The following is a 14,388-nucleotide window of genomic DNA, read 5'->3' on the forward strand; positions in this document are numbered from 1 at the left end:
ACTCAGATAATTTTTCTGAGAATAATGACCAGGCTTAGGTAAGATGGTTGGTTGATGTCCCCACTTCCTCCCCCTAAATTAGTTTCAGGAGGAAATGTGCAAAGGAAGAGCTTTTATGTAATTGGTCAAAATAAATAATCAAAATGCTTTCATTTTGAAGACATGTCAGTTATTACCAAGACCAGATGCATTTTTAACACTTTTCTAGTTTCAGGTTTCTCTTGACATTTCTGAGTGAAGAAAGAAGTAAAGAGAAGTTTAGATCCTCACAGCATTGCAGACGTACTGTTCAGTGGCAGACCAGAGTCTCTGACCCTGAACTGACTCCATGGATGCTTCTAGAAATCCCCTTTTTCAAAAATGTTGTCTGCTACCGGATAATAGCCAGTTTAGAACCACAGTTCAGGTTAGAAATGATGAATTTTGCAGCAGGAGAATGTCACACACAGGGCTAGTTGGTAATTGGGTTAGGTTTTTTTTTTTTTTTTTTAAACAAATAAGCAAAAACTAAACTAGCACAAACAATCAAACAAGCAAACAAAACCTTCCCAGAGTGCTGTTTCAATGCCGGACCAATCCACTTTGATCTGTTTTCTCTTGCACTCCCGCCCTACCTGTCATAGGTTTCGCAGAATTGTTTACATTCTACACTCCAAGTTTGTTGGCAATATGTCAGGGTGGACCATGGAGATTTGACTCTTCCCTTCTCCCTTCCTCTGTCTGCTCATGGTCCTCCTTTCCCTCTACAGAAGCTGACAGGTCTTAGCAAGGGGTCCTTTACTGCAGAGAGACCTGGAGACCTCCTGGCAGTGTGTGTAACATTTGCAGAGTGTAACATTGTTTATAGCTTTGAAGAGTTTGGGTCTCATTTGCTTTGAATAGGAAGTACTTCCTATGAGAGTCCCACTTTTACTTAGAACATTTTGAATTAGATTTCCAAAGTTCTGAGACACCTTTGTAAGGATTAACAATGATTAAATTATTCTATTTAGGTATCATCTTACCTGTAACTTGTCTTATGGTTTTACAAGGTTTGGTCATTTTGGTTGTGAATTTTAAATTTATACTTGTTCTTTTTTCTGTTTCAGTTATAGCAAGTTTAATCATCCTCCATTCCTCTGGAGCAACCAAGAAAGGAACAGGTGTGTTTTGTTTTTCTTTTTTTTTTTTTTTTTTTTTTTGTTGTTGTTGATTAAAAAAAAAAAAAAAAAGCTAATGGAGATGTCTAATTATTTTGCATTTTCCTATTTTACCATACCCATTCCAGAATAGCTGGACATCTCATACAGTGAATAATAGACTGGCCTTGACTAAAAGACTATCTTGAAATTAATTTACTAATGGATATTATGAGAATATCCTCTCTATTTTTGGTGTTATAAAATATTGGAAGATGGTTCTTTTAAAAATGTGTTTTGTTTTATAGAAAAACAAATCACTTCGGAAACACAGAAGTCAGTGCAGTGTGGAACTTGGACCAAGCATGCAGAGGGGGGTGTCTTTACCTCTCCCAATTACCCCAGCAAGTACCCCCCTGACCGAGAGTGTGTCTACATCATAGAAGGTAAGAGCGGAGAGATGCCAGGCTAGGGAGGCAAGCCAAAGCCTGGCCTTCTCAGGCCCTGCACGTGTGATGTGAACAGACATTACAAAATAACTGTGAATCCAGAATCAGGCTGATTTCTGAGATTATTAGAAATGGGTTATGAACACACAAATATCTGGTAAGGTAAATGAAACAACCACACAACTTAAAAGCTTCCTTTTCAGCAATCTGAAATAAAGATTATTATGAATTATTCTACAGTTCACATGCTATGTCAATTTGTGACATTCTGAAAACTAATATTTTACTGGTTTATTAATTATAATAGTTGATATGCTTGTTAGTGTTTTCTTCAATACTATCAAGCAACAGAGAACCACGTGAATGGCAAAGTTGTATCTGCAATTGTGTTTTCTAAACATTAATTTGAATGGCATTTAAAATCTTTTTGTGTATTTGCAAGTGAGATGATCATATTTTCAAGTCAGCCAAGTTTCTAACTTATGGAGCTCTCATCCGTTTTCCAACCTGAAGGACAAAAAGTACTTTTAAAAAGATTCCCCCTCTGAATAGTTTCCATTTCTTTTAACCTTGAGCCACTTCTCTGTTAAACATAGAGAAAGCTTTTAAAATATGTGAACATGTCTCCCAGTGATGAAGGAAGGCTACATTTTAAGTGTTAGTTCCAAATAACCCAGAACTTGGTACCCTCCACGCCATGTACACCCACAGGCTAAGTTATGATAACAGAAAATCATGACTGCATAATGTCTCCCCGTAAACCAGGGTTGTGATCACAGGGTAGATCTTTCAAAAAAATAAAATAAAATAAAACAAAACAAAACAAAACCCTCTGGGTTCTGTTTCTCTAATTTTGAGAGATCCTGTTTAGAAATGATTTTTTATTCTTATTTTCACCCATAAGTTAGGAATCTTCATCTTCCTCTTGCATTGCATAATGTAGGAACTTTTATCAAAAATAACCTAAACTACATAAAGTTTGATATTTAAAGGATAAGACAAACCAACTCAGACATCTGGCAGTTTGCATCTCTAGAAGATGAAAATATTGAGTTTTTTGTTTGAAATCAGCTATTTTTTATTTTTTAATCAAGTTTGTATTAGATATTAATTATATGTGTTAATATATTATAAACTTTGAAAGATTTTTTTTCTTTTTGAGACAGGGTTTCTCTGTGTAGTTTTGCAGCCTGCCCTGGGACTTGCTCTGTAGACCAGGCTGGCCTTGAGCTTACAGAGATCCACCTGTCTCTGCCTCCCGAGTGCTGGGATTAAAGGCATGCACCACCACCTCCTGGCTACTTTTGAAGGACTTATTATTTACCCAAAATATTTACTCATAGGAAGGTGTCTTTGTTTTGGAAATTAGAAAATGGAGGCATGTAGAAACTAAACATCTTGCTGAAATTAAAAATACTCATATTTGAAAGAACAAAACAGGACATGTTTCCTGTGAGTTGTGCTTTCTTGTGTATTGCTTTGGTACCTTTACAGGTACTGCTCACCTTGACTGTGGTAGTTTTCATATAGTTGTATTTATATCAAGGACGAAATAAAGTGAGAAAACGAGCAGAAACTCTCTTCACTCTTAGTATTGTTTTGATGTTGTCCGTAGACACTTCATACGTTAAAATCATGTCATAGTGACATTTTTTATGGATTTGCTTCAAGCATTGCACAAAAATTTCAAGATACTAGCCTTATGGTACTGTCAATGTGTCTTGGGGAGTGTGAGCCAATCAGAGGCTTCGAGGTTTACCTAGGATTACTGGAGTAGGAAAAAGAAGAGAGAACTGTGATGTTATCCTTCATTGTTCATGTGTATCCAGGTGGTAGTCCTCTTTTGTACAGAACACCTTGTACTGAAGGGCAGAGAAGGGGTAAGCTGGCGATACCTGGTCTTCTACACAGGTGAAGAGAGGAATGGGTAGGAGGGAGATGATCCTGAAAAGGAGATCTGTAGTCTAGGAGCCGAAACTATAGACATTCACAAGTTAATTGTAGGCAATGGAATAGCACTGAAAGAATTCAGAGAACTAATGAGGTGAGACTTTAGTGGGAAAGTAACTGAAGGAAAAGAATGCCATCCAAAGAGCTACTGAAAACAGCCAAATAAAACAGAGAAAACCTGAAGGAATGACATTTGCAGGGGTGACAGAGCAAATGGAAGAAACAAGATGTCTTCAAGAAACTGAGATTCAAATGATTGGGTGGGAAATGGTAAAACAGGATTTATAAAACGTTGATGTGGTCAATGTTGACATTTTTATGGGTAGCTCCTGGAGAGAATAAATGTGTGGAATTTTAGTTTGATGGAGAGATCTATTCTGGTTCTTCATGTTTATAGGATATAAATACAGAAATTGTTAGTGAGGATTTCATATGAATAAAAATATCAGAAGGAGGCATTTAGAACACTAATATTTCAAATTATTAAAAATGTCTTGGGCTTTCCCTAGAATGCCAATTTCTTTCGAAGTAGAGGTTCAGGCACCATCTGATTTTGAAATCATTCCACTATGTTTCAGCAACGCCCAGTGCACTGGAGTAACATGAATAAAGAAAGGCTGGGGATGTTTCTTGGGCATAACATGTTGGGAATGGACCAAACAGGGAGACCTGGAGGACTCTCAGAAGGAGCGCCACATGATCAGGGAATCAGGAGGGATGTTATGGAGCTGGTGTAGATGAGAATCAAGAATCAGTGGTTTTCCAAGTGACAGTTGTTACAAGAAAAAAATGAGGCAAACACACATATGTGTTTATTGTATGAAGCAATCAAGAGTCTGCTTGTGACTTTAGAATTAGCACAGTGATTAACACAATGATGGAGAGAACCACCTCCCAGTTAGTAGAAGATTGAGGGAAGACAGTACTTGGAGGGTGGGGCGTGGGAAGGTGCAATAAACTGGCTTTTTTTTAATGAGGAAAATTATACCTATTTGTCTTTAGAAAAAATAATTTGATCAGTAGAAAATATATGAATTTAAAGTAGAGAAAGAGCTTTTTTTTAAAAAAAAAATTGTTGATGCAAATGTAGAATTCCTGGAAGATAGTCTCAATGAAGGATTGTCTAGGTGAGGTTAGTTTGTGGATATATTTTCACAGCTGGGTAAACTGAGGTGAGAAGACGCATCCTGAAAGTGGAGGGCATTGTTTCTTCCTTTCTCTCTTTCTTTCTCTCTTTCTTTCTCTCTTTCTTTCTTTCTTTCTTTCTTTCTTTCTTTCTTTCTTTCTTTCTTTCTTTCTTTCTCTCTCTCTCTCTCTCTTTCTCTCTCTCTCTCTCTCTCTCTCTCTCTCTTTCTTTTTCTTTCTTTCTTCCTTTCTTCCTAAGATATTTTCTATTCATTTTACATATCAACCACAGATTCCTCTGTCCTCCCTCCTCCCACCTATAAGCCTTCCCACCCAACCCAACCCCCATTCCCACCTCCTTCAAGGCAAGGTCTCCCATGGGGAGTCAGCAGAGCCTGGCACATTCAGTTGAGGCAAGTCCAATCTCCTCCTCCCTGCACCAAGGCTGCAAAGTGTCTCACTGTAGGCACTAGGTTCCAAAAAGCCAGCTCATGCACCATGATGGAACCCTCACCCAGTGACTGATGGAGGCAGATGCAGAGATCCACGGCCAAGTCCCAGGCAGAGCTCCAGGAGTCCAATCGATGAGAGAGAGGGGGGTTTCTATGAGCAAGAGACATCAAGACCATGATTGAAAAAAGTACAGAGACAACTAGCCAAACTAGTGGAAACACCTGAACTGTGGACAAAGAGCTGAGGAGCCCCCATGGTACTGGACTAAGCCCTCTGGATAAGTGAGATAGTTGATTAGCTTGAACTGTTTAGAGGACATTGTTTCTTAGTGTGGCTCTCAACTGTAAAAGTAAAGAGCCATTAGTTTATGCTCTCTGCTCCTGTGGGTATAATGTCACTCGTTGCTTCAGGTTCCTGCTGCCTTGATATTCTCCGAGGATGAGGGATTTAACTTGAAATTGTGAGTTAAACATTTTCTCATTTTTGTTGCTTCTGCCAGACTATTGCATAATAGCAACAAGAAACAAAACTAAGAGAGATAGATCAATGGCCTAGTTGCTTAAGATAAGACAACATATGGTTAAAAAAAATCAGGTAAGCTCACAGTCATGGAAAGCAATATCCTTTCGTGGATTTCAGATGGTATCAGCACTCTTTCTGCTAGGGAGGTACATGGCATGTATAACAAGTGATTCTGCATGGGCACCATATCCCAAGAGGCTGAGATTGATGGAAATCTGAAGAAACTTGAGTGTCAGCTGAACATCAGCTAGGGGAAGGAGAATGAGAGAGTCTGTGAACACAACAAGTTGAAGATGAAGAAAGAGTGAGTTTATGAAGCTGGACCCTGACAGATTCGGTTAACCTACACTGTGACCACCCATTTGTGCATCTATGATAACAACTCCGGGTAGAGTGCTCACTTTTTAACAAGTTATTTGGTATTTTCTAAAATTTAGCTCATGAAACTTTCTTACCTGGGCTTATGAGTAGTTAATTTCAGCATACTAGGTGAAAGGAAGATCAACTGTGTGTGTGTAACATGCTCTACAGGAGCTGCAAAAGGGCATGCTGCTGGAAAAGAGTGGTGCATTTGTCCAGTTGAATAGAGTACAAGCCACAAGAAAAATGAAGATAAGAATAAGTATATTCTTTACACTCGATGGCTCTTTATTTCCTGGTAGAGGATACAGGTGGACACATATTAATAGATGACATACTGAATGCTAAGTAAAATAGCACAAGACAGTACTTTTGACTTTTTTCTTTCCTTTGCCATATAGTATTTGTAGATTTAAAAAAAAAAAAAAATGCCCGGAGCCAGGAGATGTTGGAACATGCCTTTAATCACAGCACTCTGCCAGAGGTGGAGGCAGGGAGTTCAAGGCCAGCCTGGTCTGCAAAGTGAGGGAGTTCCAAGACAAACCAGAACTGTTACAGAGAAACCCTGTCTCGGGAAAAAAAGAATGAAAGAAAGGAAGGGAGGAAGGAAGGAGGGAAGGAGGGAGGGAGGGAGGGAGGGAGGGAGGGAGGGAGGGAGGGAGGGAAGGAAGGAAGGAAGGAAGGAAGGAAGGAAGGAAGGAAGGAAGGAAGGAAGGAAGGAAGGGAGAAATGTCTGAATGGTTGTAGTTTGTGTTCCCTTAAATCTCCCTCTAACTTATTTAAGAGCAGATGTTACAAGCAAGTTTACAGTGTAGAGTAATAAGGAACTCAAGTAATACATTTAAAGCTATGTTTGTAAACAGATCCTCATTCTTAAACACTTATCTTTATATTTGTAGAGTAATAAGCTGGGTAGAAAACAGGATTTCTCAGATAGCTTTAACAGATATTTTTCAATTCGAAAGTTTTAAGCATTTAATGGAAATTCTCTCAACTCTGTCATACCTCCTCTGTCTGTTAACCTTTGTAATATACACTAATGTCAGATAAAAATGTGGCCTGAGTTATAAATTTCTCTTTTCAGTAGGCAGAGAGTCGGCAATGTTTATAAGGATGAAAACTATTTTGGAGAAAAATCTTTAAACATAAGCTGACCTCGTTGCTATTGATTTTTAATTTTAGACTTGGATAGCAGTAAGTTTATATTTTATAACAAAAATCTCCATTTCTAAGTTATCACATATCTCCATTTTATATAAATCATTGGCACCCATGCCTGTACAAGTTTAATTTTTAGGTGATCAATGGTTTTGATCAATATACACTTAAACAGTGGAGAAGGATAGCAGACATTCAGAATGGTTACTGATCACATAGGCAGCAAGTCTTACACTACGAAAGTTTTTGGAAGAGTTAGTCCATGCAGAAGGTCAGGTAGCAAGGAAGCTCTTCTAAGAGGCGTCAAGGAAGCAGTGGTTCCTGGCCTGTGTACTGATATTTCAGACAATGTTATGTCCGTTATGGATATCCTGGCTGAGTATAACAGGAATTGCCATTACTACTGTTTTGGCCATGAAAGGGAACAGTGTGAAGGAATATTAAAATATATACTAGTATGCTGACTTACATGGTTGCTAGGCTCATCAAACTCTCCTGGTTTTCAGAGAGCTATAGAAACATTGATGAAGGCAAACTAATGTTTAATTTACTCAAAATAATATTGAAAAAAGCACACAATGGCGTATATTGTGCTTAAGTACCAGGAAAAGAAGGTAAATAAGGTTCTTGTCTTTTTTTTTTTTGGGTTTTTTTTTTTTTTGTTTGTTTGTTTTTGTTTTTCGAGACAGGGTTTCTCTGTGTAGCTTTGCGCCTTTCCTGGAACTCACTTGGTAGCCCAGGCTGGCCTCGAACTCACAGAGATCCGCCTGGCTCTGCCTCCCGAGTGCTGGGATTAAAGGCGTGCGCCACCACCGCCCGGCAAGGTTCTTGTCTTTAATGAACAGACTGAGAGAAGATTTCCTCTTAACAAGAGTGTCTAGGAGAGCTGGAGATGTGGCTTAGTTGTGGAGCATTCCCTTATCTTGTGACAGTCCCTGATGTCAATTACCTGCACAAGAAAAAGTGAAACAAAAGCAAATGGTAGGAAACAAGCAAATGAAACCCTCCCTCAATTAAGAGGGTTAAACTGTAGTTGTCTAGACAGGGGAGAGAGTGAGCAAAACAAGTGTACTCCAGCTGCAGAGGGCATTATGTGTTAGGAAACAAGACATGCGCCAAGTGCCTTGAGTTTGGGGGCTCTAAGGTGATGAGGTCATGGAAGTAGGACTTCCTCAAGGCCTTTATCTGTCAAGTGCATTGGTCTGTTGTTCAGCTGGGGAGACTACTACTGGAGCTCAAGTTGAGAACGATGAAATCACATCGGATTTCTACGATCATTACCTTGTATATGCTTGGATCTCATCAAGACACCTGGTTGTAACTACTTGAGTGGTTGCATAACTGCCTGGAGGATAACTCCTGAGTGCTTTCTGGCATTAAAACTGAACACTGGAGTTTATAAGAAAAGAGAGAACTATATCCTCCACCCACCCTGCACCTTCTAACGAGTTAACAAACAGCATTGCTAACCTGGTGTTGGCTCCATGTTAGACATTTCATGTTAAAATAGCATTTTGTGCAAAGTCATTAGTTTTAAAGGCCAACTTTTAGGTGTTCTTTAATGAAAATATCTCTAGACTGCTAAGCATCTCCTTTCTTCGTATTTCCATGTGACTCTTCTACAGACTTCTATTGAACAGTATACAAATAGAACCTGACATAGAATCAGTTAATCAGCCTCAAGATTTAAGAAACTGCTTTCTACATATAATCTGTCTTTTGTTTTCTACAGCTGCCCCAAGGCAGTGCATTGAACTCTACTTTGATGAAAAATACTCAATTGAACCATCTTGGGAGTGCAAATTTGATCATATTGAAGTTCGAGATGGACCTTTTGGCTTTTCTCCAATAATTGGAAGGTTTTGTGGACAACAGAATCCACCTGTAATAAAATCTAGTGGAAGATTTCTGTGGATTAAATTTTTTGCTGATGGCGAGCTGGAGTCTATGGGATTTTCAGCACGATATAATTTCACACCTGGTAAGTAGAAGCTTGTTTTCAATTTTTTTCTACCCCCTCCTTTTACTTCTCTATTTTCATAATACAAATCTTTCTTAAGATGTTAAAATTTTTCAGTGAAATTTCAAGTTATGGTTAAAAATCCAATCTATAACCCTCTTTCTTTATGCTTCACAAATTCTGGAAAAAATCTTGAATCTTAGCTACCATTAATCTATGTGGTCATCAGAAACACAATTGAATTGACTTCCATTGTATTGAAATGTGTAATCTGAGACACAATCTATAATATGGAGATTGATTATAGGTAGGATCCCACTGAACTTGAAAAGACAATTGTAATACAATAAAATATATCCATCAAAATGATTTTTAAGAACTTGAAAATGAAAATATATTTGTTTCAAAAATTACTATTTTTAAGAGAAATGCATCCTTCTATACAATAGCCTAATTAAAAAAAACATGGAAATCTTTTAGAAGTTTGAGGAAAAGAAAACTGAGGCCTGTGGGAGTTAATAATCATAAAATTATTTGTCTTATCTCAAGTTTCACATATGTCAAATATTTAAAGGATTCTGTGATATTGACTGGCTCATTTTATGAAAAGTAATCTTCATTACTACAAATATATATTATTATATTCTTAAACCCACAAATCATTCCATACACATTGATGGATATTTGATGAACTGAAGCCATTTTTTTTCTAGTTGAAGAAAATCATTCAAATTACACTCAACATGTAACTTACATGTGGTGATAGGCTTCTCACTTTGTATGTGTTGTTTTGTTCCAGTTATAATAGGCAACAAGAAACATGGAAAATAGGGAAAATCTTTGAAGCTATGATTTCATGTTGTAGAAGTAGAGTGCTGAAGGACAGCTAAGTGATAGAGTGTGTTTGTTTAGCTTAAGAGAGGCTCTGGCCTTAATACCCAGTACCCGCCCCAAAAAATAATTACATACATAGAAACTGAATATAAATAGGGCTTCATTCAACAAAACGTTCATAACTCTGAAGCTAATTGACATATAATTTAGGATTGTTTACATTATGTCATATAGTGTTGGTTAAATAATTCAGATATTAAATGTGTCATATGGATTAACCTTAAATATTATAATAGTTCATGACAACACTGTGTGATTGTGGTTCTTGAATACTTTTTATTAACTTTAGACTGCACATAGAAACCATGGATATTTTATGAGCCTAATGAAACTAATTTGGCATGTTTCAAAAAGATATGAACATGTATACTATTTTCTCTAGCATATTATTTGTGCTGTATTTTTAAATGTATTTGGGGGGGGTAATTGACAATTTTGAATATAACCTATAACTAAAAATGTTTACATGAGGAAGGGTTTTATAAGTGTATTTGCATTATTAGTTTGTTGATTGTGAGCATCATGTCTAGGGTTTCAAAGTATCCTCTCCTAAAGATTGTGACATCAGTCAGAACTTTTTACCAACACAAAAATGTCCCTCACACTGCTAGCTTCTTGTGGCATAACGTAAGTGGTGGCACCTCTCTATTATCCCAGGGTTTTAGAAGTCATTTAAGAAGTTTTAGTGGGACCTAAGTGTCGGTTGGAGCTACATCCTTTCTGTCTGGTACAATATTTTATCACCAGGGGAACTCGGTCAGAAGGCACCTCAGGAAAAAAATCTCAGAAAACTAGACTGAGTTAACAATGGACTTAGGTTTCTGTCTTTACTGGATAAATGAGGGTAAATGCAAAAGAGAATCGGTGGTTGGCATAGGAGAGACAGTAGGACCATAAGAAGAGAACCTGCAATGTTTTTATGATATCAGAAGATATATCACCAAAGCCCTTGCCACCGTGGCAAAGCAAGCAGCAGCTCTTTCCATAAAAGGGTGTGGCTGAGGAAAGAGAGCCAGTGTGGGAATCGGCAGAGGGCAGGGCTTTGTGAATGCTCAGCAGCATTTCAGTCCTGAGCCCATCTGCCTTAGCTGTCAGTTAGCTTTACATTTTATTTGGTAGTTTGACTTACATGGTGAGCTGGGGAAACTGAGGAAGGAAGAGTTCCTCGGGTTGATTTCATGATTTTAGGTATAAAATACTGTATAAGTCATCTTGCCACCAAAGCAGAACCAAAGTGAAGCAGCAGGGTCAACTCACCAGCTCTAGGACTGGAATCTTGGTCAGTTGGGGGTGATGGAGAACACCAACTTTAGGACCAGGCAAGGTCTCCAGGTATGGTTTTATTTTTTACTTTTCATACCATTTACCTTAGACATAATCTACAATATTTTATCTTTTACTGCATTATTTTATAAAAATAAAGATAGTATTGTTGAGAATTGTTTGAATATAAGTTAACCAACATATAGTTATGAATTTGAGTTTTTTGAATGTTATTTTAAAGATCTCAATTGTCCCATAGCCAGATTTTTTTTACAAATGGATCAGCTCAGGGCTGGAGAGATGGCTCAGGGCAGTGATTAAGAACACTGGCTGCTGTTCAGAGGTCCCAGGCTCAATTCCCAGCACCCACATGGCATCTTACAACTGTATCTCCAGTTTCAGGGTATCTGACACCCTTATCCAGACATACATGCAGGCAAAACATCATTGTACATGAAATGAAAATGAATAAATCATTAAAAATGAATCAGATCAAATGTTCTCTAAAATAAGGATTGTCCTAGACAATTTCAAAGTACACACTCCATCTCTGCTCTTTGTGGTCTTTGTGTATGCACCAAAATATGAAAACTTAGTTCTTATGTTATATCACTTTTTTTAAGATTACTTACTTGGGCCCAAGCCACTATAGGAGAAGTTGTAGTTATTTATGATGATAGTGACAAAATATATCCATGAAGACATAACCACAAGAAGGTCAGGTGACTTATGCACTACAATCTAAAATCTGAATTTTAATATTGAAGTCTGAAAAACTTGGCTTCCACACACTTAATGGAGTACATATTTATTTATTAGGAGTGAATCACATTTGCCAAGCTAACAAGATTTGTATGTGGTGTGTGTGTGTGTGTGTGTGTGTGTGTGTGTGCGCGCGCACACACACGCGCGCGTGCACGCGTGCGCGCACGCATTTATGTCTGTTAGACAATAAGTCATATGTGAATATACCTAGACAGCACATCAATATGTATACAAATGGGTACATTTTGAGTTCAGCTTTTAGAATCACAGAGTGCAATGTTTCCTAGGTGCAGCCATACCTGTGTATTCAGATTACAGTTAGGGGATTACATGCATGGGAAATCTTTGAGCAGTCTGTTTTGAAGCTGAGTTCCATAATTGATACATTTAACAACACTGAGCAAGGGTGCTTGGTGTTTCATCACTAAAATGTGGATGAAGTTTTCCGTGGCTGCTTCAGAACTCGAGCTCCCATTGGTTTGCTTCCCTATCCTCTCCCTTCTTCTGGCTTCCTGCTTCCATGTTTTCCTTGCTACTTTGCTACTTTGTGTCTTCACTCAGCTCCAAAATTGTTTCTGTTTCCTAAGATCTGAGTGTCTGACTTTCTTTTCTAATCATTTCAAAAATAAAATAAATAGCCCTTTCATCTGTAGCTCCTGCTGGCCCTAGTGTCTAGGCTTTAGAATTCACAGTGATGTCTGAAAATCCGTTAACCAGAACTCGTGCATGGGCAGGGAGGATAGGAAGTCAGCCAACAAAAATACCAGGGAAATCGTTTTGAGGAAGGTGTTCTGTTTTTCCTACCCATTTTAATGGTTCTCTACTTTTTAGTTCTCTGATGGTTATTTTGGGTGCCTGTGTCGTCATTCAGTCACTTAGGCCTTGAGAACATGGATGAATCACCTGGGACGGTAGTCTAGCATGCATAAGAATTACTTTCAGGATGAGGACGTCATCAACTAGTTCAAATTCTAGGGTCTGCAAAAAACAGCATGCAGCTTAAAAAAGGGCCAGTGGATTCAGAGAGGATTAACACAGGGAAATTTCCCCTGTATCCTGAGCGGTGAGTGTACATCAGACATAGAGTTTCTGGCTTCCATGAACAGAGCTAAGTGGCTGTGGCTCGGTGTGGTGGCACATGCATTTAATCCCAGCACTAAGGAGGCAGAAGCAAGTAGCTCTCTGTGAGTTCAAAGACAGCCTGGTCTACATAGCAAACTCCATGCCAGTCAAGGCTGCAGAGAGAACCCTTGCCTCAATAAAACAAAATTAAACACCAGAGCTAAGTGCTTAGACATGAAAAACATTAAGAACTACAAGTTGTAAAATATGATAAGATACAGCCAATTCAACAAGAAACCATAATAAACATATAAACATGTGCTCTGTTAGAGAGTTGTACTATGTTCTCATTTAACAAGTTGTGTCATTAAAACTACTTAAACAAAGCAGTGTTTAAGTCAAACTACTAGTAATACTTATAAAGCCTTGACTAAAACTGTAGCAATATACATCAAATTCATAAGAATGGATACCCCAGGCATGAAATGGCAGGAGAAAGAATGGTCTTAGAGCCAGATAGAACCAGACTAAAAATTGACTCAGGTTTATCAGTAAACTTAAAGATCCTTCTAAAAAAGATTTTATATTTTTGGTATTTTTGCATATGCAACCCATTTAAAATAAAAATACAAAGAGAAACTACGGCAGTTAAATTGCTTTAAGTGAAGAATGTTGTTTCTCTATTCTACATTTTGTAAATTCAACCCGAGAAAGCCTTTGGAGCCGGGAATAACGCTTCCTCACAGCCAGATGCCTTCTTGGCGTGGTTTCCTTTGCCACTAGAAAATCTAACTTGAACAGTGAAGCCGCAACAATCCCGTTGGACCTCCAAGATCAGTGGCATCACCTAGGGACTCTTTAATCCATCAGAGTGCAGGAAAATATCCCGGAGGTCAGACTTCTATGGAAGGCAATCTTTCCTCCCCTCAGTTACACATATGTTTTGCTAATCTTTTACTTTGCTTTCTAATGAAGAAAGTTTATTTTCTGCTAATTTCAGAACAAGAAGGGTAAACATACAGAATCTTGCACTTTTGATGATTTTTTCCTATACTATTCTCAAGAGAAGTTACACACATCCTGCTAAAGAAGCTTAGCTAACGGAGCGCTGCCACAGAGGTGAGGTTGAGTTAGTCATTCCCATTGAAGTGAGTAGAGTTTTAAATACTTCGGGATGATTTTGATACTTTGTACTTAAATAGCACCTTTCATCTGAGGAGCTCAAAGTCTTAGGGACAGTTGGCTGATTCCTATCCTCCCTCAAATTGCATGCTGATTGACTTCAAAGGCATTGCAAAGAGTACACTGT

General features: G+C 38.1%; 1 protein-coding gene across 3 annotated transcripts in view; it reads left to right on the plus strand.

The window, feature by feature from the left end:
* The window catches only part of Neto1 (neuropilin and tolloid like 1), a 117,320-nt gene that overhangs the window by 1,073 nt on the left and 101,859 nt on the right, over positions 1–14,388 (plus strand). For all 3 annotated transcript variants that reach the window (XM_042263840.2, XM_042263841.2, XM_042263843.2), the window contains exons 2-4: positions 1,089–1,142; positions 1,427–1,564; positions 8,868–9,116. In XM_042263840.2, coding sequence (XP_042119774.1) covers positions 1,089–1,142; positions 1,427–1,564; positions 8,868–9,116 — 441 coding nt within the window. The remainder of the gene's footprint in view (positions 1–1,088; positions 1,143–1,426; positions 1,565–8,867; positions 9,117–14,388) is intronic.

The sequence above is a fragment of the Peromyscus maniculatus genome, chromosome 19 (genome assembly GCF_049852395.1).
Source record: "Peromyscus maniculatus bairdii isolate BWxNUB_F1_BW_parent chromosome 19, HU_Pman_BW_mat_3.1, whole genome shotgun sequence".
In the NCBI taxonomy this organism is placed as follows: domain Eukaryota; kingdom Metazoa; phylum Chordata; class Mammalia; order Rodentia; family Cricetidae; genus Peromyscus; species Peromyscus maniculatus.